The 24,266-nt window shown below is 46.5% G+C and overlaps 3 protein-coding genes across 3 annotated transcripts; 2 read left to right on the top strand and 1 right to left on the bottom strand.

Moving 5' to 3' along the window:
* The first annotated feature begins 787 nt into the window (after positions 1–787).
* Positions 788–1,735, top strand: LOC135895461 (olfactory receptor 52E4-like). The gene has a single exon (XM_065423572.1). The coding sequence runs from the start codon at positions 788–790 to the stop codon at positions 1,733–1,735; it is 948 nt and encodes a 315-aa protein (XP_065279644.1).
* A 15,190-nt stretch (positions 1,736–16,925) lies between these two features.
* On the top strand, positions 16,926–17,873 carry LOC135895354 (olfactory receptor 52E4-like). Its single transcript, XM_065423443.1, has one exon. It carries the CDS (start codon positions 16,926–16,928, stop codon positions 17,871–17,873), a length of 948 nt encoding a protein of 315 aa, XP_065279515.1.
* A 5,177-nt stretch (positions 17,874–23,050) lies between these two features.
* Positions 23,051–23,998, bottom strand: LOC135875433 (olfactory receptor 52R1-like). Its single transcript, XM_065400278.1, has one exon. It carries the CDS (start codon positions 23,996–23,998, stop codon positions 23,051–23,053), a length of 948 nt encoding a protein of 315 aa, XP_065256350.1.
* Positions 23,999–24,266: the final 268 nt, after the last annotated feature.

Genomic DNA, 24,266 nt, shown 5'->3' with positions numbered 1-24,266 from the left:
CCATCTGAATGTAAATCAGTTTCATTTTTTATTTCCCTCTCCTATATCATATGCTCTCTTCTTTGTCTCTTGTGTAAACTAAAGAGTCCCAGACTTTTCAATCCTTAGTAGAGACTGAGTGACCAAAACTGAACACATATCCCGAACATGTTATGCTCCTTCCCATATCTTAGAGATCTGAACATTGTTTTGTTTTGTCCACTGCAGCGAATGAGCAGGTGTTTCTCTTGAGGTGCTCTCAATGGCGCCCAGGTCTTTTCCCTGAGGTATGTTCTAGTTGGGATGCTTCTTTCAGCGCATGTCTGTGCAAAAGTTTGTTTTTTCCCCTCTCTGATTTCGAGCAACTGGATGAATGGTGAACTCCCTTCAATATAGACTCCATATCCTAGCTTGCATTAAGGAACTATGATGGATAACCAGTATCCACAGTTGTGTTTCCTGCTGGTGCCTCTTAAGGTCCCCCCACCAAAAAGTGTAGAAAATATTAACTCAGGGAGCACAACAAAAATATGGAATTGTATTTACTAGGGTCATTGTTCATAGTTATTTTCTCTGAATAATGAAAATGTCATAAATCAGTGTGTGAAGAGTGATCAATCTGGTTCACCCATGTGAACAGTCTCCACTACTGCATGCAGTATCTCATATTAACGTTGTCTCTCCATTCAGGCATTTCTACTGTGACCATCACCCAAGATCCTGGGAACACACAAAAACGCAAGGGAACATACAGTAAATGCAGAGGACATCCTTATGCCTCAGAGTTGGACACTTTCTCCCCTACGCTATGTCAGATTCGAACACAACCAACTTCAAGAACTCCTCCACCTTCATCCTTCTTGGCATTCCTGGCCTAGAGGCAGCCCATCTCTGGATCTCCATCCCCTTCTGCATTATATATGCCATAGCCGTGTTGGGGAACTTCACCATCCTGTTCATCGTGAAGAGGGAGCCGAGCCTCCACGGACCCATGTACTATTTCCTCTGCATGCTGGCCATCACCGACCTGGTCATGTCCACATCCACCCTACCCAAAATGCTGAGCATCTTCTGGTTCAATTCCAGGGAGATCAGTTTCAGTGCCTGCCTCACTCAGATGTACTTCGTTCTCTCCTTCTCTGGGATGGAGTCTGGAATCCTCGTGGCCATGGCTTTTGATCGCTACGTGGCCATCTGCAATCCTCTGAGGTATACCACAATCCTGACAAAATCTGCTGTGGCCAAGATAGGCCTGGCTGTGGTGCTGCGCAGTGGCATACTCGCATTACCTTATCCCTTCCTGGCCATGCGGTGGCCATATTGCAGAACCAACATCATCCCCCACTTCTATTGTGGGCATATAGCTGTGGTGAAGCTGGCCTGCGGTGACATCCGCATCAGTAGTTACTATGGCCTGTTTGATCTTTTCTCTCAGATTGGAATGGACGTGTTTTTTATATCCATGTCCTATACTCTGATCCTCCGGGCCATCTTCCACCTCCCCACAAAGGATGCCCGGCTCAAAACTTTTGGGACCTGCATCTCTCATGTTTGTGCCATCTTAGCTTTGTATGTCCCAGATTTCTTCTCCTCCCTCATTCAGCGGTTTGGCCACAATGTGCCACTGCACTTCCTTCTTCTCATTACCAGTCTGTACTACCTGGTGCCCCCTGTGCTACACCCCATCATTTACGGGGTGAGGACCAAACAGATCCGGGACAGGCTGCTCCAGATCTTTACTCATAAATGGACCTAAATGTTTTCTCCTTGTGCTCTGGCTCTCAGATTGAGCTCTGTGCAGAGCTGGCTGGTCCATGGTGCTGGGGCCTCTTCCCTGAATCACTTACTGGACAGACAGAAAGACATTAAACCCTTTCCTGTCCTTACTGTGCTGTGTCAATGTGATGACCTGGGGAGTCAGTCTATGTACACTACACTGGGTTGCCACCTTTCTAATTGCTGGTAGCTGGATCCCTGGAATTGAAATCTTGCCTCACCTCTTCTGTCAACCCTCGACCCTGCTGTGTGTCTTCTCCCAAGGCCCTTCCCCTTCACTTGCTCCTGTCTTCCCCTCCCCTTGTGAGCTGCGACCCAGTCATCTCTAAAACCAATATGTTCTCACATCTTATGGCAAGTCACTTAAGTGGCACTGGTTAGTGTTAACATTTTAATGTTTATTCTCAATTTGTTTCTAACTCTGTGGAGAGAGAGACCCCGTCAGGAGTCCTGGGATCTATCTCGGCTCTGGGAGGGGAGTGGGGTATAGTGGGTTACAGCAGGAGGCAGATACATCTGGGGTGTAAATAAGAAGATCAGAATGGCCATACTGGGAAAAACCAATGGTCCATGTAGCCCAGTAGCCTGTCTTCTGAGAGTGCCCAGTGCCAGGGGCTTCAGAGGGAGAAAAAGAACATGGCAATCAGGATGTGATTTATGTGGAGCAGCTGGGCAGAAGGGGGCAGAAGCCCCGAGCCCGGAGTTCCTCAACTTCAGCTGGCAGGAGTTCAAGGCTCCAACCCCAGTAGGAGCCGCCGGGCGAGGGAAAGAGCCCGGGTTGCCCGGCTGCAGCAGCAGAAGAAGCCCTCAGTTCAGGCTGCCCCAAGCCCTAGCCGCACCCACTGAGTGGAGGAAGGAGCTGTGGGGGGAGAGGGGGAGAGAAGTCCTACTCATTTTTGTCCTCTCCATCTTCCATACTGCTGCCGTCCAGGAGTTGTCTCATTTCCCCTCTCCTTGGATGAATCTCAGGGGGCTGGCTTTTTGTCCTCCCTCCCTGACACTTTAGGGGCTGCTCACTTCCCTCCAGCTCCCTTTCCCTTTCCCTTTCTGGAGATAGACATGGGTTGCACCGTGCCACTGGTACAATCACCAAACCGGTGGTCTGCTCTCTCTTTGCCCATCTCCATGGGCCACACGGTCATGACAGGGACCCAGCCAGAGGATCATCATAAGTCCACAACACCATCCCCCACTGTGCTGCTGGATGAGCCTCATCGTTTTATGGTGGAAACCTGTGATTTCACGGGTAAGGTGAAGCTCCCTCTCCAGCATCACAGACAATGATTTATTCAGTTGGATCTACATCCTGTCTTAAAGCTGGGGGGAGAGGTAGATATGCTGGAAGGTAGGGATAGGGTCCAGAGTGACCAAGACAATTTGGAGGATTGGGCCAAAAGAAATCTGATGAGGTTCAACAAGGACAAGTCAGAGTCCTGTACTTAGGAAGGAAGAATCCCATGCACAGCTACAGACTGAGGACCGACTGGCTAAGCAGCTGTTCTGCAGAAAGGACCTTGGGATTACAGTGGATGAGAAGCTGCATATGAGTCAGCAGTGTGACCTTGTTCTTAAGAAGGCTAACGGCATATTGGGCTGCATTAGTAGGAGCATTGCCAGCAGATCGAGGGAAGTGATTATCCCCGATATTTGGCCCTAGTAAGGCCACGTCTGGAGTATGGCATTCAGTTTGGGCCCCCCACTACAAAAGGATGTGGACAAATTGGAGAGAGTCCAGTGGAGGGCAATGAAAATGATTCAGGGGCTGGGGCACATGACTTATGAGGAGAGGCTGAGGGAACTGGACTGATTTAGTCTTCAGAAGAGAAGAGTGAGGGGGGATTTGATAGCAGCCTTCAACTACCTGAAGGGCGTTTCCAGACAGGGCCGGCTCCAGGCACCAGCTTAACAAGCAGGTGCTTGGGGCAGCCAAGGGAGAGGTGCGGAACCTGCAGCAATTCGGGGCAGCAGGTCCCTCACTCCCTCTAGGAGCGAAGGACCTGCCGCTGAACTGCCGCCGCCGATCGTGGTTTTTTTTTTTTTTTCCAATTGCCGCCGCCGATCGCGATCACGGCTTTTTGTTTGTGTTTTTTTTTGCTTGGGGCGGCAGAAATGCTGGAGCTGGCCCTGGTTCCAGAGAGGATGGAGCTCGGCTGTTCTCAGTGGTGGCAGATGACAGAACAAGGAGCAATGGTCCCAAGTTGCAGTGGGTGAGTTCTAGGTTGCATATTAGGAAACACTATTTCACTAGGAGGGTGGTGAAGCACTGGAATGGGTTACCTAGGGAGGTGGTGGAATCTCCTTCCTTGGAGGTTTTTAAGGTCAGGCTTAACAAAGCCCTGGCTGGGATGATTTACTTGGGGTTGGTCCTGCTTTAAGCAGGGGGTTGAACTAGATGATCTCTGCAGTCTCTTCCAACCCTAATCTTCTGTGAATCTGCAATTCTACGATGACGCTGCCTAGGAGCTTAGCTAAACAGCTTCTAGGTGTAGTGATCAAAATTGTCATGCAGAGCGTATGTTAGACTCACTATCACCTCACTTAGCTGTTGTCCTCTCTTACCCTGACCCCAAGACCTGGCTTAGGGCAAAGGGCTCCCAGCCCATACCCATTGCAAGGACACTGCCAGCTACAGGCCCCCAGCCAGGAGGAACAAAAGGGAACTGAAAGCTAAGGAAATAAGCCACACAATGGCCTCTTCCCTCAGGAATTTGTAGCTGAGCTTTAGGGCCCACAAGTTGTATGATGCACCTGCCTTACAACCCTGCTACCAACCATCAGCTGCTCTTATAGGGCACTAGCACAGTGTCCGCACTGCACTCAGTACAGGCTCTTCGTCTGGCTGCAGCAGCTCCTGTCCCAGCCCCAGAGCACAGGGAGGCCAGCTGGGGGGGTTGAGGGAGGTGGAGATAATCCAGAGAGTGACTGGGGCTGGGGACATGAGGAGCAAGTAACAGGGGTGGCGCTATGGACGAAGAAGCAGAAGAGTTGTGGGGCCTGGAGGAAGAGGTGGATAAGGGAGTGGGGTCTTGCGGGTGGGAGAGTGGGATGGGCCTTGTGGAAATGCGTGGGACAGGGGGTAGGGGGCAAGGACTTGGGAATAGGTGGGGCGGGGTGAGGGGCCTCAGGTGTCCAGTTACGAGCAATTAGAAAGGTGCCAGCCCCTTCAGCACATTCAGAGCTCTTTCCCATGCCCATCCCACACTCCACCTGCACATCCATTTCCGATTTCTGGGGCTTCATGCTTTCCCCTACATTCCACCCCCGCAGACAGCTTTTCAAACAATAGGTGGACATACTCTAAAAGCTCTAAAAGTCATCCCTCCCCGGTACGTATCAAACCCCCAGCCCTGCAGAAATTAACAGGTGTCTGTGTGTGTGTACATGTTGTGGGTTTTTTGGCAATAAAAGCAAAGTTCTTTGAATAATAAGCACTCTTTAGTTGTTTCCATGCAAGTTATGATAGCAGATGTGGAAGGATGTGGAAAAATTGGAAAGAGTCCAGAGGAGGGCAACAAAAATGATTAAGGGGCTGGAGCACATGACTTAGTAGGAGAGGCTGAGGGGAACTGAGATTGTTTAGTCTGCAGAAGAGAAGAATGAGGGGGGATTTGATAGCTGCTTTCAACTACCTGAAAGGGGGTTCCAAAGAGGATGGATCTAGACTGTTCTCAGTGGTACCAGATGACAGAACAAGGAGCAATGGTCTCAAGAGGAAGACCAAAGACAGCGTAGGCCCACTGCTTAGTGAAGAGGGAGAAACAGTAACAGGAAACTTGGAAATGGCAGAGATGCTTAATGACTTCTTTGTTTCGGTCTTCATCGAGAAGTCTGAAGGAATGCCTAACATAGTGAATGCTAATGGGAAGGGGGTAGGTTTAGCAGATAAAATAAAAAAAGAACAAGTTAAAAATCACTTAGAAAAGTTAGATGACTGCAAGTCACCAGGGCCTGATGAAATGCATCCTAGAATACTCAAGGAGCTAATAGAGGAGGTATCTGAGCCTCTAGCTATTATCTTTGGAAAATCATGGGAGACGGGAGAGATTCCAGAAGACTGGAAAAGGGCAAATATAGTGCCCATCTATAAAAAGGGAAATAAAAACAACCCAGGAAACTACAGACCAGTTAGTTTAACTTCTGTGCCAGGGAAGATAATGGAGCAAGTAATTAAGGAAATCATCTGCAAACACTTGGAAGGTGGTAAGGTGATAGGGAACAGCCAGCATGGATTTGTAAAGAACAAATCATGTCAAACCAATCTGATAGCTTTCTTCGATAGGATAACGAGTCTTGTGGATAAGGGAGAAGCTGTGGATGTGGTATACCTAGACTTTAGTAAGGCATTTGATACGGTCTCGCATGATATTCTTATCGATAAACTAGGCAAATACAATTTAGATGAGGCTACTATAAGGTAGGTGCATAACTGGCTGGATAACCGTACTCAGAGAGTTGTTATTAATGGTTCCCAATCCTGCTGGAAAGCATAACGAGTGGGGTTCCGCAGGGGGCTGTTTTGGGACCGGCTCTGTTCAATATCTTCTAACGACTTAGATATTGGCATAGAAAGTACGCTTATTAAGTTTGCGGATGATACCAAACTGGGAGGGATTGCAACTGCTTTGGAGGACAGGGTCATAATTCAAAATGATTTGGACAAATTGGAGAAATGGTCTGAGTTAAACAGGATGAAGTTTAACAAAGACAAATGCAAAGTGCTCCACTTAGGAAGAAAAAATCAGTTTCACACATACAGAATGGGAAGAGACTGTCTAGGAAGGAGTACGGCAGAAAGGGATCTAGGGGTTATAGTGGACCACAAGCTAAATATGAGTCAACAGTGTGATGCTGTTGCAAAAAAAGCAAACATGATTCTGGGATGTATTAACAGGTGTGTTGTGAGCAAGACACGAGAAGTCATTCTTCCGCTCTACTCTGCTCTGGTTAGGCCTCAGCTGGAGTATTGTGTCCAGTTCTGGGCACCGCATTTCAAGAAAGATGTGGAGAAATTGGAAAGGGTCCAGAGAAGAGCAACAAGAATGATTAAAGGTCTTGAGAACATGACCTATGAAGGAAGGCTGAAAGAATTGGGTTTGTTTAGTTTGGAAAAGAGAAGACTGAGAGGGGACATGATAGCAGTTTTCAGGTATCTAAAAGGGTGTCATAAGGAGGAGGGAGAAAACTTGTTCACCTTAGCCTCTGAGGATAGAACAAGAAGCAATGGGCTTCAACTGCAGCAAGGGAGGTCTAGGTTGGACATTAGGAAAAAGTTCCTAACTGTCAGGGTGGTTAAACACTGGAATAAATTGCCTAGGGAGGTTGTGGAATCTCCATCTCTGGAGATATTTAAGAGTAGGTTAGATAAATGTCTATCAGAGATGGTCTAGACACTATTTGGTCCTGCCATGTGGGCAGGGGACTGGACTCGATGACCTCTCGAGGTCCCTTCCAGTCCTAGAATCTATGAATCTATGAATCTATGAAAAAGTTGCAGTGGGGGAGGTTTAGGTTGGATATTAGGAAAAACTTTTTCACTAGGAGGGTGGTGAAGCACTGGAATGGGTTCCCTAGGGAGGTGGTGGAACCTCCTTCCTTAGAGGTTTTTAAGGTCAGGCTTGACAAAGCCCTGGATGGGATGATTTAGTTGGGAATTGGTCCTGCTTTGAGCAGGGGGTTGGACTGGATGGCCACCTGAGGACCCTTCCAACCCTGATAGTCTATGATTCTATGATTATTAAATCTCATAAAGCAAACTTAATTGCTAATGGTAAATCTTATGGCATAAAAATTTGGTAGTGATGGTAAACCTATGAAAAGGTGTAGCAGGCATGATTCTGGAGGAAAGCTTTTGGACATACTAGGAGTAATCAACAAGAATCTGTATGTGACTAAGCCGTACTGCTTCTCAGCTAACAACTGTTCACAGGCTCAAATCTTGTCACAGAAGGGAAATGATAATAAACCTGGTCTGCTCTCTGGAGTGGGAAACTGAGGCACGACACCTCATGGCGTTGATGAATATATGTATTGAGTTACATATAGTTGGAAAAGCACAATGGTTAACAATGCTGTATAAAAACACACATTTGCTGACTTTTGAGATCACTAGGCTGATCTACAAAGTGTTGAAAGGTACACAGAAGTTTGCAAGAACACCTGTGGATAAACACTAGAATGTTTGCAACACTAGGGAGTTGTATGGTCAAAAAGTAAAGAGGGCCTTGAGCACACTGCTCCTGCATCAGTCAGAGACTAACACTCCTGCAGTACACTAAGGGGAGAGGTGACATTCTGCGCCCCAAAGCAACACCCTGGGACCCCCATATTTACCTTGGTGATATGATTATGATGTGATTTTTACAAAGTATATAAAATATGTGATGTAAGAGATCAATGGAAAAGTTATGATTTGCTGAATATGATTAAACTATTTGTATGCATGTATCATTTTTGTACCTAACGTTCTGAAAGCATGCAAGGGCATGTGACCAGCTCCTGTGACACTGGACTCCATATTGTGTCTGTACTTTTCCACTAACTGTGCTGGGGGCTTTTGCTTGGAAAAATGAAGTTCCCTCTACACGGCAGAAGCTATAAAATGTGGAAGTGACATCATCACTTGGCCTCACTCCCCAAGCAACTGAACAAGAAAGACGTTAGAACCTGGGACTGAACTGGGGCTGTGGTCCCAGGCTGAAGGGATTTCTAGCCTGTGTATGGAAGATTGGTGGATTGTTTGTCCCATCATGGTGACACACTGTTTGATTCAAAGCCTGTCTAGTGTATAGAACTTACATTGTGATTTTGTTTATTTCTCAGATTTCAACTTTGTTCTTTACATTATTACTTATAATCACTTAAACAATCGATCTTTCTGTAATTAATAAATCTGATTTATTTATTTTTTTACTTAATACAGGATGTTGTTTGAAACGTAAAAGGGAAATCTGCTCAGGCTGATGTAATGTCCTCTCCACATTGAGGGAGGGGCAGACTGGAAATTAACTTATACTGGTCAGGCTTTTGGCCAGGCAAGGATGGTACAACTCTTGTGTCCTAGGCTGGGGAGCTGGGGGGAGCTGGCTGGAGCCTCTCCTCTATTGGTGTTTCATGGCTGGCTAGTGAAAGCATTCATGGAACTGCAGCTGGGTGTCTCTCTGCATGTGTATCGCTTTGTAAGTGCAAGATCTGGAGAAGATTGCATCTTATCACAGCCTTAATGTGTGAGAGGGGGCCCATATTGGTATGCCAGAGAGCTCAGTGGTAGCTCAGTTCCAGGCTATATGCAGGGGAAATCTGTTATACCCACGCAATGAACAGGCCCTCCTAGAGCTGAGTCCCTTTCCTACTTGTCATGTGATCAGCTACTCAGGGAGAGACTGTGGTAACATCAGGGAAAACAGGACCCAGCATTTCTGTCTGTCACTCTCTGTGAGATGTTAGCCAAGGTCATCTCTCCCCGTGCCTCAGTTTACCTATCAGTATAATAGTGATATATTCATAGAGACTTTCCTTTGCTAGGTGTTTTGACGATCCTTCAATGAAAACAGGGAGGACAATTTATGAGTTTACCCTATATAAGCTTTATACAGAGTAAAACAGATTTATTTCGGGTTTGGATCCCCTTGGAAACTGGGTGTCTGGGTGCTGGAGACAAGTAACCTATTGAGCAGTTTTCAGCTAAAGCCTTCAGGTTTGGGAGCATGGCCCAGACCCTGGGTATGTGTTGCAGCAGGCTAGTGTCTGGCTCAACAAGACAGGGCTCTGGAAATCCCAAGCTGGCAGGGAAAAGTGGCTCAGAGGTAATTTCAGCACCTACGTGTGTCCCTCTCTGTGTATAGCTGTGTAAGTGCAAGACCTGGAGAGGATTGCAGCTTGTCACAGCCTCACAGTGTGAGGGGGCCCAGATTGGTATGCGAGAGGGCTCAGCGGTCCCCAGTTCCAGGTTGCAACCCAGCAAATTCCTTTCCACTCTGCCCCAGTGAACAGGCCCTGCAAGACCGTGACTCCATTTCCCCGTTGTCATGTGGTCACTTACCGACAGAGAGACCGTGGTCACATCAGAAAAGGGCAGACCGATAAACAGTGACAAGTTTTTCAAGTGCTTGTACACAAATGCTAGAAGTCTAAATAATAAGATGGGTGAACTAGAGTGCCTCGTGATAAAGGAGGATATTGATATAATAGGTATCACACACATCTGGTGGACTGAGAGCAATCAATGGGACACAAGCATTCCGAGGTAGAAAATATATTGGAAGGACAGGACAGGTCGTGCCGCGGAGAGGGGAGGAGTGGCACTATATGTGAAAGAAAATGCAGAATCAAATGAAGTAAATATCTTAAGTGAATCCACATGCTCCATAGAATCTCTATGGATAGTAATTTCATTCTCTAATAAGAATATAACATTAGGGATCTATTATCGACCACCTGACCAGGACAGTGATAGTGATGAAATGTTAAGGGAAATTAGAGAGGCTATCAAAATTAAGAACTCAATAATAGTGGGGGATTTCAATTATCCCCATATTGTCTGGGAACATGTCACCTCAAGATGAAATGCAGAAACAAAATTTCTTGATACTTTAAAGGACTGCTTCTTGGAGCAGCTGATACGGGAACCCACAAGAGGAGAGGCAACTCTAGATTTAGTCCTGAGTGGAGCGCAGGAGCTGGTCCAAGAGGTAACTGTAACAGGACCGCTTGGAAATAGTGACCATAATACAATAACATGTAACATCCCTGTGGTGGGAAGAACATCTCAAAAGCCCAACACTGTGGCATTTAATTTCAAAAAGGGGAACTATGCAAAAATGAGGGGGTTAGTTAAACAGACATTAAAAGGCACAGTGACTAAAGTGAAATCCCTGCAAGCTGCATGGACGATTTTTAAAGACACCATAATAGAGGCCCACCTTAAATGTATACCACAAATTAAGAAACACAGTGAAAGAACTAAAAAAGAGTCACCGTGGCTTAACAACCATGTAAAAGAAGCAGTGAGAGACAAAAAGACTTCCTTTAAAAAGTGGAAGTCAAATCCTAGTGAAGCAAATAGAAAGTAGCATAAACACTGCCAAATTAAGTGCAAGAATGTAATAAGAAAAGCCAAAGAGGAGTTTGAAGAACGGCTAGCCAAAAACTCCAAAGGTAATAACAAAATGTTTTTTAAGTACATCAGAAGCAGGAAGCCTGCTAAACAACCAGTGGGGCCCCTTGATGATCGAGATACAAAAGGAGCGCTTAAAGACGATAAAGTCATTGCGGAGAAAAAACAAATTCTTTGCTTCAGTCTTCACGGCTGAGGATGTTAGGGAGCTTCCCAAACCTGAGCCAGTTTTTGTAGGTGACAAATCTGAGGAACTGTCACAGATTGAAGTATCACTAGAGGAGGTTTTGGAATTAATTGATAAACTCAACATTAACAAGTCACCGGGACCAGATGGCATTCACCCAAGAGTTCTGAAAGAACTCAAAGGTGAAGTTGCGGAACTATTAACTAAGGTTTGTAACCTGTCCTTTAAATCAGCTTCTGTACCCAATGACTGGAAGATAGCTAATGTAACGCCTATATTTAAAAAGGGCTCTAGAGGTGACCCAGGCAATTACAGACCGGTAAGTCTAACGTCGGTACCGGGCAAATTAATCAAAACAATAGTAAAGAATAAAATTGTCAGACACATAGAAGAACATAAATTGTTGGGCAAAAGTCAACATGGTTTCTGTAAAGGGAAATTGTGTCTTAATAATCTATTAGATTTCTTTGAAGGCATCAACAAACATGTGGACAAGGGCTAGGACTATAAGATCGTTTAAAGGAGAACTGGATAAATTCATGGAGGTTAAGTCCATTAATGGCTATTAGCCAGGATGGGTAAGGAATGGTGTCCCTAGACTCTGTTTGTCAGAGGGTGGAGATGGATGGCAGGAGAGAGATCACTTGATCATTACCTGTTAGGTTCACTCCCTCTGTGGCACCTGGTATTGCCCACTGTCGGTAGACAGGATACTGGGATAGATGGACCTTAGGTCTGACCCAGTACGGCCGTTCTTATGTTCTTATGAAGTCAGGACACTTGGGTTCTGTCAGACAGTCTCTGTGTGACCTTGGACATCAGTTTACTGATCAGTAAAATGGGGATGGTTCATAGTGACTTGCCTTTGCTAGGTGTTTTGAATATCCATCAATGAAAAGTGTTATACAGTATGATGATAGTTCCTGATGAGAAGTACTGATCTCTGATGCCTTAGCAACAGCCCCAAGTATTTCCTGTAATTGCTTGTGTCTCTTCTTAGTCAACTTTCTCCAGATGTCTCTGTCTATTATCTACCCATCTATCCTGAGAATTAGGCATTATCCCTAATTTTCCTTCTCATCAACTATATTTTTTAAATACATACACACAAACGTACAGAGCAGCCAATTCCTTTCTCATGCACAGAGCCCATGAGTTCTCATCTCCCTTTGGGAAGGTTCCTTAATTACTGTTTACTCCTAAAGCTGGATAATTAGCACAGAAGCGGAGAGTTGCTTGTCTACAGCCTGTTTACACTCAGACACTTCCTTCTCCTCTAGAGGCTGAGCGAACCCCACTGGGATTACACAGAGCTATACTATAAACTGTGCACAACGTGTGTCGGCTCTCGGCGTGGGATGCTGCTGCATATGCTGGGTTGAGAGAGGTGTGGGTCACGGATACCTGAGGGGGATTCCTAAGGAGACCACTTCGATCTCAGAATTCACAGGTACCCATCTCTTGATGAGGAGCTCACATGATTGACAAACCCTGTGCAACATGGGTGTGATGGGATAGAGAGTAAGTCTGTGGTCCCTTCCGCTCTGCACATCCATGAAACATCCCGGGTCCCTTGCCATAAGTGATGAGTTTGCTAAGAATTACTGGACAAAATGTCACTGATTTCTGTGCATCCCTGCGCATCCTGCCTGATGGACTCCTGCCCCAAGGAGGTGCAGTTCAGTGGCACAGTGAATCCTTCAGGATGAAAGATGTTAGTAGATGTGCAATACAAGGCCAAATTCTGAGACCACGGCCCGTGCTTTGCTAAGGCCCAGTTTGGCAAAACTCCCCTTGGAGAAAGAACTGAGTACAGATGTCAGGAGTCAACTGTGTGTGAATGCACAGACACTGTCACCCTCTCCTCTTGCATTTCAGGGCTCTGTCTGTTAATGGGGCAGGGGGACAGGGGCTGTTACCTGACTTTTATCTGCTGGAAAGATTAGAGGTGCTAGGGCTCCTCACTAGAACAATAATGAGCATTTTTCAAGATGGGTAACACATACTTTCTTCTAGCTTCATTCGAGAAGTTGGCTGAATTGTTATGCTTGAAACTTTAAAAAAAAAAATCAATTCTGCTCAAAGGAGACACCCAGCATGGGAAATTTCAGTCCAAACAACTAAAATCTGTCAAACTTATAAGCAACTGGAAATAAGGTCTTCTAATGGAAGGTGTCAGACAGCCTTAACTACAGGTGATGCCACCAGCACCACCTACAATGGCCAATCCATTTGTGAATCCCATTCTTCTGTACTCTTCATGCCAATAACATTGGTAGCAAGGAGTTCTACAGGGCAAATATGAATTACGGTAGCAATTACCTTTTCTCGATGTTATATGTTCAGACTACTTTAAATTTAACTAAATGTTCCTGTGTTCATGTTATGAGACACTTTAAATAGAAATGCCTGATCTACTTTCTTTATCAATAGATCCATAGGGTTTAAGGTCAGAAGGGACCATTTGATCATCCAGTCTGACCTCCTGTAAAACACAGGCCCATTAAATTTCACTCAGTTTCCTCTGGATTGAGCCAAAAGACTTGTGTGTGACTAAGGCCGGGTCTTCACTAGGATTTTACATAATAGAATGGTAGAGCCATAGAGTTATAAGGGAACACAAAGGACAGCTAGTCTATCCCTCTGACAAGATGCAGGATTTGTTTTGTCTTAGTCATCTAAGACTGATGGCTATTTACACGTCTTTGGAAAACCTCCATAGTGGGAGCTTCCGTGACTTCCCTGGGAGTCTCTTCAGTTGGGCTCCTGTAGTTAAAGTTAGGAAGATTTTCCTGAAATTTAATTTATATCTTCTATGCTGCAATTTGAACCCACTGCCTCTTGTCCTGCCCTTCTGTGGTAAGACAGAATAACTTTCCTCTACCTTTTTATGGCCACCTTTCAAGTGTTTGAAGACCACTATCATGTCCCCCATTAATCTCCTCTTTTCCAAATAAACATACTGGTTCCTTTGGCTTGCTCATACGGCTTGCATTCCATCCCTTGCATAACATTTGTTACTTGCCTATAGATCATTTCCAGCTTCTCTACATCCTTTCCATACATTGGTGAGCAAAATTGGACACATTACTCCATTTGAGACCTAACCCACACTGAGTAGAGGAATACTATCATGTACCATGACTTGCATATTATAATTCTGCTAATATAACAAAACATAGTATTTGCCTTTTGTGAAACATTTTTCCTAATGTCCAACCTAAACCTCCCTTGCTGCAACTTAAGTCCATTGCTTCTTGTCGTCTCTTCAGAGGTTAAGGAGAACACTTTTTTTCTCTCCTTGTAACAACCTTTTAGGTATTTGAACAGTTATCATGTCCTCCTTCAGTGTTCTCTTATTCAGACTAAATAAACCTAGATCTTTCAGTCTTCCCTCAGAGGTCGTGTTTTCAAGACCCCCAATCATCCTTTTCTCCAGTTTTTCCAGATCATTTTGAATGTTTATCCGATTTTCCAAAAACTTGCAACCCCTCCCAACTTAGTGTAAAAACGGTGTTAAAAATTTAAATATAGGCCTTTTAATTGTAAAAAACAAAGCAACTGTCATGCTAAGTCTTAGCAAAACCTGTAAAAGCAGGGCTCACATCAAAAGCAAATAAAAACACAGGAAAGTAAAGTCAGCGTAACCCAGCCTTAAAATAGCAATGTTTTAAAAACAAAAATACAAAAATAGGCAAAACATAAAATAAACAAACTGCAGATGTTTTTAATTAATGCATGCCACTAAAATGTATAAATGCTTGTGTAATATTGCTTCTACTTTAAAAAAACTATTCAGGCAAAGGTACTCTGTGTCCATTGTATTTCTTCCCTTGCAATTTCTTAAATAAAGCTGTCTCTAACTTCTTGTATTCAACCTAAAGGTAAAAACTCAGGTTTTCCTCCACAATATTTGGTGCCATGTGACTCGGATGGCTACGCCCGGCTAAGGCAGCAACCGCTACTACGGACCGTTCCCCTTCAAACCCCAGGCGCCAAGCCAAAGGTAAAAAACCTTTTGAAATCTCTGCTGGGGTGTCAAAAAAGAACTGACCGTGGGGCCGTTTGTCCTTTTGGGCTCACCCCATACAAACTTTTGCTTATGCAACAAAATCAAATGCAAAACAGTGGTGGAAACGTTGTTGCCCCATGTAAGGTTAGTTGTATGCATACGCGGGACTAAGTTAAGGGGTGGAGGTAATCCCTCAAATCCCCAAGATAAGCCAATAAATTGCTTAGGTCAAACCTATTTAAATGAAGGGGTTGTACTAACACCCTCATGTGCTAGGCATATTTGGGTGTTGTGGTAACACCCACAAATAAAAACACAGGTGTGTTCAGTCTGAACAAAAAATTTGGGGTTACGCCCTCAGGTTAAAAAATAAATAAATAAAATGCATCGAGATATGGGGACTATCACTTATCACTTTATTATCTTCTGGATGTCTGCAAATTGATTCCTTAATAAATTGCTACCTTCTCTTACCTGGTACAGAAGTTAAGCTGACTGCTCTGTTATTGCCTGGGTTTCCCTTATTCCTTTTTATAGATAGGCACTATATGTGCTCTTTTCCAGTCTTCCGGAATCTCCCCTGTGTCCCATGACTTTTCAAAGATAAGAGCTAATGGCTCAGATATCTCCTCAGTCAGTTCCTTAGGAGTATTCTAGGATGCATTTCATTAGGCCCTGGTGTCTTGAAGACATCTAACTTGTCCAAGTAATTTTTAACTTCTTCTTTCGGTATTTTAGTATCTGAACCTACCCCATTTTCACTGGCATTCTCTGTGTTAGGTGTCCAAACACCACTAACCATCTTGGTGAAAACCTAAATGAACAATGGTTAATCACCCTCCTTGCTAAATATTTGGCCCTAATTTCGAGCTGGTATTTGCCTGGATTCAGCTTCCAGCCCTTAGGTCTTGCTCAGCCTTTCTCTGGTAGATTACTGAGCCCATTATTACCCAGGATTTTCTCCACATGAAAGTGTCCGCTTGATCATCTTTTTGATAAGTTAAAGAGAGATACACCTTGAAGTCTAACAATCCGGCTTTTTCTCTATCCTCCAATATTTTTTGTGGCTCTTTCCTGCACCCTCTCCAAGTTTTTAACATCTGTTTCCTCTCCTATATCATGTACTCTCTTCTTTGTCTCTTGTGTAAACTAAAGAGTCCCAGACTTTTCTATCCTTAGTAGAGAGTGACCAAAACTGAATACATTCCCGAACATGTTATTCTCCATCCTATATCTTAGAGATCTGAACATTGTTTTGTTTTGTCCACTGCTGGGAATGAGCAGGTGTTTCTCTTGAGCTGCTATCAATGGCGCCCAGGTCTTTCCCCTGAGGTATGTTCTAGTTGGCATGTTTCTCCCAGCACATGTCTGTGGGAAAGTTTGGTTTTTTCCCCTCTCTGATTTTGAGCAACTGGATGAATGGGGAACTCCCTTCAATATAGACTCCCTATCCTAGCTCTCAATGCATTAAGGAACAATGATGGATAACCAGTATCCATACTTGTGTTTCCTGCTGGTGCCTCTTAAGGTCCCCCCATGAAAAAGTGTAGAAATTATTAATTCAGGGAGCACAACAAAAATATGGATTTGAATTTAGTAGGGTCATTGTTCATAGTTATTTTCTCAGAATAATGAAAATGTCATAAATCAGTGTGTGAAGAGCGATTAATCTGCTTCTCCCATGAGAACAGCCTCCACTAGTGCATGCAGTATCTCATATTAACGTTGTCTCTCCATTCAGGCATTTCTACTGTGACCATCACCCGAGATCCTGGGAACACACAGAAAGTCAGGGGAGCATATGATACATGCAGGAGAAACCCTTATGCCTCAGAGTTGGACACTTTCTCCCCTACGCTATGTCAGATTCAAACACAACCAACTTCACCAACCCCTTCACCTTCATCCTGCTGGGCATTCCTGGCCTGGAGGCAGCCAATATCTGGATCTCCATCCTCTTCTGTGCTATGTATGCCATAGCCGTGTTGGGGAACTTCACCATCCTGTTCATCGTGAAGAGGGAGCCAAGCCTCCATGGGCCCATGTTCTATTTCCTCTGCATGCTGGCCGTCACCGACCTGGTCATGTCCACATCAACCGTACCGAAAATGCTGAGCATCTTCTGGTTCAATTCCAGGGAGATCAGTTTCAGTGCCTGCCTCACTCAGATGTACTTCGTTCTCTCCTTCTCAACGATGGAGTCTGGAATCCTCGTGGCCATGGCTTTTGATCGCTACGTGGCCATCTGCAATCCTCTGAGATATTCCACGACCCTGACAAACTCTGTTGTGGCCAAAATAGGCCTGGCTGTGGTGCTGCGCAGTGGCATACTCACATTACCCTATCCCTTCCTGGCGAGGCAGTGGCCATATTGCAGAACCAACATTATCCCCCACTTCTATTGTGGGCATATGGCTGTGGTGAAGCTGGCCTGCGCTGACATCCGCATCAGTAGTTACTATGGCCTGTTTGATCTTTTCTGTCTGACTGGAATGGATGTGTTTTTTATCACCGTGTCCTATACTCAGATCCTCCGGGCCATCTTCCGCCTCCCTACAAAAGATGCCCGGCTCAAAACTTTTGGGACCTGCATCTCTCATATTTGTGCCATCTCATCTTTGTACGTCCCACGTTTCTTCTCCTCCCTCATTCAGAGGTTTGGCCACAATGTGCCACTGCACTTCCTTCTTCTCATTAACAGTCTGTACCACCTGGTGCCCCCTGTGCTACACCCCATCATTTACGGGGTGAGAATCAAACAGATCCGTGGCAGGCTGCTCCAGCTCCTTACTCATAAAGGGACCTAAATGTTTTCTCCTTGTGCTCTGGCTCTCAGATTGAGCTCTGTGCAGAGCTGGCTGGTCCATGGTGCTGGGGCCTCTTCCCTGAATCAGTTACTGGACAGACAGAGAGACATTAAACCCTTTCCTGTCCTTACTGAGCTGTGTCAATGTGATGAACTGGGGAGTGAGTCTGTGTGCACTACAGTGGGTTGCCACCTTTCTAATTGCTGGTAGCTGGATCTTTGAAATTGTAACCTTGCCTCATCTCTTCTGTCAAGCCTTGACCCTGCTGTGTGTCTTCTCCCCAAGGCCCTGCCCCTGTCACTTGCTCCTGTCTTCCCCTCACTTTGACAGCTGCGACCCAGTCATCTCTAAAACCAATATGTGCTCACATCTTATGGCAAGTCACTTAAGGGACACTGGTTAGTGTTAAAATTTTAATGTTTATTCTCAATTTGTTACTAACTCTGTGGAGAGAGAGACCCTGTCAGGAGTCCTGGGATCTATCTCGGCTCTGGGAGGGGAGTGGGGTATAGTGGGTTACAGGGAGAGGCAGATACATCTGGGGTGTAAATAAGAAGATCAGAATGGCCATACTGGGAAAAACCAATCGTCCATGTAGCCCAGTAGCCTGTCTTCTGAGCGTGCCCCGTGCCAGGGGCTTCAGAGGGAGAAAAAGAACATGGCAATCAGGATGTGATTTATGTGGAGCAGCTCAGCAGAAGGGGACAGAAGCCCCGAGCCCGGAGTTCCTCAGCTTCAGATGTCAGGAGTTCAAGCCTCCAACCCCAGTAGGAGCCGCCGGGCGAGGGGAAGAGCCCAGACTGCCTGGCTGCAGCAGCAGAAGAAGCGCTCAGTTCAGGCTGCCCCAAGCCCTAGCCGCACCCACAGAGTGGAGGCAGGAGCTGTGGGGGGAGAGGGGGAGAGAAGTCCTACTCATTTTTGTCCTCTCCATCTTCCATACTGCTGCCGTCCAGGAGTTCTCTCATTTCCCCTCTCCTTGGATGAACCTCAGGGGGCTGTTTATTTGTCTCCCCTTCCTGACACTTTAGGGGCTGCTCACTTCCCTCCAGCTCCCTTTCCCTTTCTGGAGATAGACATGGGTTGCACCGTGCCACCGGGACAATCAGCAAACCGGTGGTCTGCTCTCTCTTTGCCCATCTCCATGGGCCACAGAGTCATGACAGGGACCCAGCCAGAGGATCATCGTAAGTCCACAACACCATCCCCCACTGTGCTGCTGGATGAGCCTCATCGTTTTATGGTGGAAACCTGTGATTTCACGGGTAAGGTGAAGCTCCCTCTCCAGCATCACAGACAATGATTTATTCAGTTGGATCTACATCCTGTCTTAAAGCTGGGGGGAGAGGTAGATATGCTGGAAGGTAGGGATAGGGTGCAGAGTGACCTAGACAAATTGGAGGATTGGGCCCAAAGAAATCTGATGAAGTTCAATGAGAACAAGGGCAGAGTCCGGCAATTACGATGGAAGAATCCCATGCACCGCTACAGGCTGGGGGCCAACTGGCTAAGCAGTATTTCTGCAGAAAAGGACTTGGGGATTACAGTGGATGAGAAGCTGGATGTGAGTCAGCAGTGTGCCCTTGTTGCCCAGAAGGCTAACGGCATACTGGACTGTGAAAGAGCATTGCCAGCAGATCGAGGACGTGATTATTCCCCTCTATTCGCCACTGGTGAGGCCACAACTGGAGAACTGTGTCAAATTTTGCCCCCCCCCCCCACTACAGAAAGAATGTGGACAAATTGGAGAGAGTCCAGCGGATGGCAACGGATATGATCAGGGGGTTTGGGCACATGACTTATGAGGAGAGGCTGAGGGAACTGGGATTGTTTAGTCTCCAGAAGAGAAGAATGAGGGGGGATTTGATAGCTGCTTTCAACTACCTGAAGGGGGGTTCCAAAGAGGATGGAGCTAGGCTGTTCTCAGTGGTGGCAGATAACAGAACAAGGAGCAATGGTCTCAAGTTGCAGTGGGGGAGGTTTAGGTTGGATATTAGGAAACACTATTTCACTAGGAGGGTGGTGAAACACTGGAATGGGTCCCCTAGGGAGGTGGTGGAATCGCCATCCTTAGAGGTTTTTAAGGCCCGGCTTGACAAAGCCCTGGATGGGATGATTTAGTTGGTGTTGTTCCTGCTTTAAACGGGGCGTGGGACTAAATGACCTCCTGAGGTCTCTTCCAACCCCTATCTTCTATGGTTCTATGATTCTATGTTTATAGGTGCTGCACAGACCATTGCTCACTATTCCCAGGAGGTATCCCACTTTTACAAATGGGGAAACTGAGGCAACAGGAAGGGAATTGTCTTGAACCAGAAACATAGCGCACAAGTCCCTAGCTACTAATCCCTTGCTTAGTCTCTCTTAGACCTGACTCGTATGTTCTATGCAGCAGCACAAAGGGCTGCTGGTGTCTCTCCAGTGGTTTCTCTAATGCAGGGGATCTCCCCTGATTTCAGTGGGGCTGCACCACTTACACCAGCTGAGGATTTAGCCGAAGACGTTTAATTAGAGAGAATGTCCAGTGAATGGGAGTAAGGAGTCCCAGCTATGCCATGTTTCCACTGGGTGACCTTGGGAAAATCCCTGAACCATGTATTAACTGGAGATTATTATTCATTGATTCTAGTGCTGCTACGGAAAAGCCCTAATCAGGGCTGCAGAGGCACACTGCATTTATTTGATTGCCTGCAGAACTTTCTTGGGTTCAATGCACTGTGTAGAGTTCCAGGCAGCATGCGGTCCCTGGTAAACAAGCAAGAGAAGACTGAAGACTGAATTGTGTGGAAACCTGTTCTTGTGACTTCAGTTTTTAGCTGTTTCTTTAATGAATTCCTCCTCTTGAAGAAGGACGGCAACTCCACTGATCACGACACATAGTCTCACTGCATCTAACACAATTCAGAGGAGCAATGACAGTTCATGGCCAGAGAAATGGTGCTGGGGGGACAGGACTCCTAGTTTCTATTCTCAGCTCTTGCACTGACTCCTTGTGTGGCCTTTGGTCAATCACTTTACCGCTGTGTATTTCAATCTAGCCAGGAAATGGGGATAACATTTTTGTTCAACAGCTTCATTAATGATGTGGATGATGGGATAGATTGCTCTCTCAGCAAGTTCGCGGATGACACTAATCTGGAGGGAGAGGTAGATATGCTGGAGGGTAGGGATAGGGTCCAGAGTGACCTAGACAAATTGGAGGATTGGGCCAAAAGAAATCTGATGAGGTTCAACAAGGACAAGTGTGGAGTCCTGCCCTTAGGATGGAAGAATCCCATGCACCATTACAGGCTGGGTACCGACTGGCTAAGCTGCAGTTCTGCAGAACAGGAACTGGGGAATACAGTATACAAGAAGTTTGATATGAGTTAACAGTGTGCTCTTGTTGCCAAGAAGGTTAATGGCATATTGGGCTGCATTACTAGGAGCATTGCCAGCAGATGGAGGGAAGTGATTATTCCCCTCTATTCGGCACTAGTGAGGCCACATCTGGAGTATTGCATCCACTTTTGGGCCCCCCGCTCATAAAGGATGTGGACAAATTGGAGAGAGTCCAGCGGAGGGCAACAAAAATGATTAGGGGGCTGGGGCACATGACATACAAGGAGAGACTGAGGGAATTGGGCTTGTTTAATTTGCAGAAGAGAAGAATGAGGGGGGATATGATAGCAGCCTTCAGCTACCTGAAGGGGGGTTCCAAAGAGGATGGAGCTCGGTTGTTCTCAGTGGTGGCAGATGACAAAACAGGGAGCAATGTTCTCAAGTTACAGTGGGGGAGGTCTAGGTTGGATATTAGGAAACACTATTTCACTAGCAGGGTGGTGAAGCACTGGAATGGGTTACCTAGCGAGGTGGTGGAATCTCAATCCTTAGAGGTTTTTAAGGTCCAGCTTGACAAAGCCCTGGCTGGGATGATTTAGTTGGCGTTGGTCCTGCTTTGAGCAGGGGGTTGGACTAGATGACCTCCTGAGGTCTCTTCCACCGCTAATATGCTATGATTCTGCAATTGTATGATGATGCTGAAGATGCTTAGCAAAAGAGCTTCTAGATGTAGTGTTCAAAATCATCATGAAGAGCATATGTTAGACTCAGCTTCGCTGTTCAGTTTCACCGTGGGCAATGGGTGCCCTGCAGTTCCAGATAAGGTGCCATGTGTGTGTTTAAATAGCCAGATAATAGAAGATCTGCCATTTATCTCCTTCACTGTGAGCTACCAAAACCTCCCTGTCCTATGCCCAGCATCCCGACTTCCCATCTAACATGGGGACTTATCCTGTCACCTCACTCAGCTGTTGTCCTCCTAGCTTCAAAGCTGATCTCTTACCCCGGCCCCAAGACCTGGGTTAGGGCAAAGTGCTCCCAGTTCATACCCATTGCAGGGACACTGCCAGCTACAGGCCCCCTGCCAGGAGGAACAAAAGGGAACTGAAAGCTAAGGAAATAAGCAACACAATGGTCTCTTCCCTCAGGACTTTGTGGCTGACCTTTAGGGCCCACAAGTTGTATGATGCACAATCTCGCACACCTGCCTTACAACCCTGCTACCAACCATCCACTGCTCTTATAGGGTTTCCTAGCTTCCCTCTCTGCTCCTCATTGGTCTGTCAGCCCCAGCACTGTGTCCTCACTGTACTCACTACAGGCTCTTTGTCAGGCTGCAGCAGCTCCAGTCCCAGCCCCAGAGCAGAGGGAGCCCAGCTGGGGGGTGGGGGGCGGAGGGAGATGGAGATAATCCAGAGAGTGACTGGGGCTGGGGAGGTGAGGAGCCAGCAACAGGGGTGGCGCTTTGGGGGAAGAGGCAGAAGACTTGCAGGGTCTGGAGGAAGAGGTGGATAAGGGTGTGGGGCCTTGCAGGCATAGGTGGGAGAGTGGGAGGGGCCTTGTGGAAATGCGTGGGATGGGGGCAGGGGACAAGGACTTGGGGAATAGGTGGGGCAGGGGGCAGGGCCTCAGGTGTCGAGTTACCAGCAATTAGAAAGGTGGCAACCCTATGAGTTAATGGGGTGTACCCAGAGTGATTCCTCCGTTTGTCAGGCAGACACAGCACAGTGAGGACAGGAAAGGATTTTATGTCCTTTTGACAGTGCAGTCAGTGTTTCAGGGAAGAGGGACAAGAACTATGTCACAAGCCACCTCTGAACAGAAACTCAATCTCAGAGTCAGAGCACCAGGAGAAAACTTTAGGCCCCTTTATGAGTAAAGAACCAGAGCAGCCTGTCCCGGATCTGTTTGGTCCTCACCCCATAGATGATGGGGTTTAGCATGTGGGGCATAAAGATGTACAAGTTGGGAATGAGAACGTGGATATGCCCAGGCACATTCTGGCCAAACCAGTACATGAGGGAGATGAAGAGCCCTGGGACATAAGAGGCTAAAATGACACAGAGGTGGGAGCCGCAGGTCCCAAAAGTCTTGAGCCGAGCGTCCTTTGTGGGGAGGCTGAAGATGGCCCTGAGGATCTGGACATAGGAGATGGCAATAAAAATCCCATCCAGACCCATCACACAGAAAAGCACAAAGAGGCCATAGTAACTATTGACGTGGGTGTCAGCGCAGGCCAGCTTGACTACGGCTGTATGTGTGCAGAACGGCTGGGGGATGATGTTGGTTGTGCAATATGGCCACTGCCTCACCAGGAGGAGAGAGGGCAGTGTGACCATTCCGCCACGCAGCCCCACGGCCAGGCCGATCTTGGCCACGACGGGGTTTGTCAGGATGGTGGAATGTCTCAGGGGATGGCAGATGTCCACGTAGCGATCAAAAGCCATGGCCACGAGGATCCCAGACTCCATCAATGAGAAGCAGCGAATGAAGTACATCTGGGTGAGGCAGGCACTGAAATCGATCTCCCTGGAATTGAACCAGAAGATTGCCAGCATTTTGGGCAGTGTGGATGTATACACGAGCAGGTCGGTGATGGCCAGCATGCAGAGGAAATAGTACATGGGCTCATGGAGGCTTGGCTCCCTCCTCACGATGCACAGGATGGTGAAGTTCCCCAAGATGGCTATGGCGTACATGGTGCAGAAGGGGATGGAGATCCAGACATGGGCTGCCTCCTGCCCAGGTATGCCCAGCAGGATGAAGGTGGAGGGGTTGGTGAAGTCAGTTGTGTTTGAATCTGACATGGAGTAGGGGGAAGGTGTCCAACTCTGAGGCTGAACGGTGTCTCCTGCATGTACTGTACGTTCCATTGGCTTCCTGTATGTGCCCAGGCTTTAGGGTGATGGTCGCAGTACAAACGCCTGGATGGAGACACAATATTCATATGAGACACTACATGCACTACTGGAGGCTGTTCTTATGGGTGAAGCAGATTGGTCGCTCTTCACACACTGAAAAATGACATTTTCATTATTCAGATAAATGAATTATGAACACATGACCCCAGTAATG

This window comes from Emys orbicularis, chromosome 1, assembly GCF_028017835.1.
Source record: "Emys orbicularis isolate rEmyOrb1 chromosome 1, rEmyOrb1.hap1, whole genome shotgun sequence".
NCBI lineage: Eukaryota > Metazoa > Chordata > Testudines > Emydidae > Emys > Emys orbicularis.
This window is presented reverse-complemented; position numbering and strand designations above follow the sequence as displayed.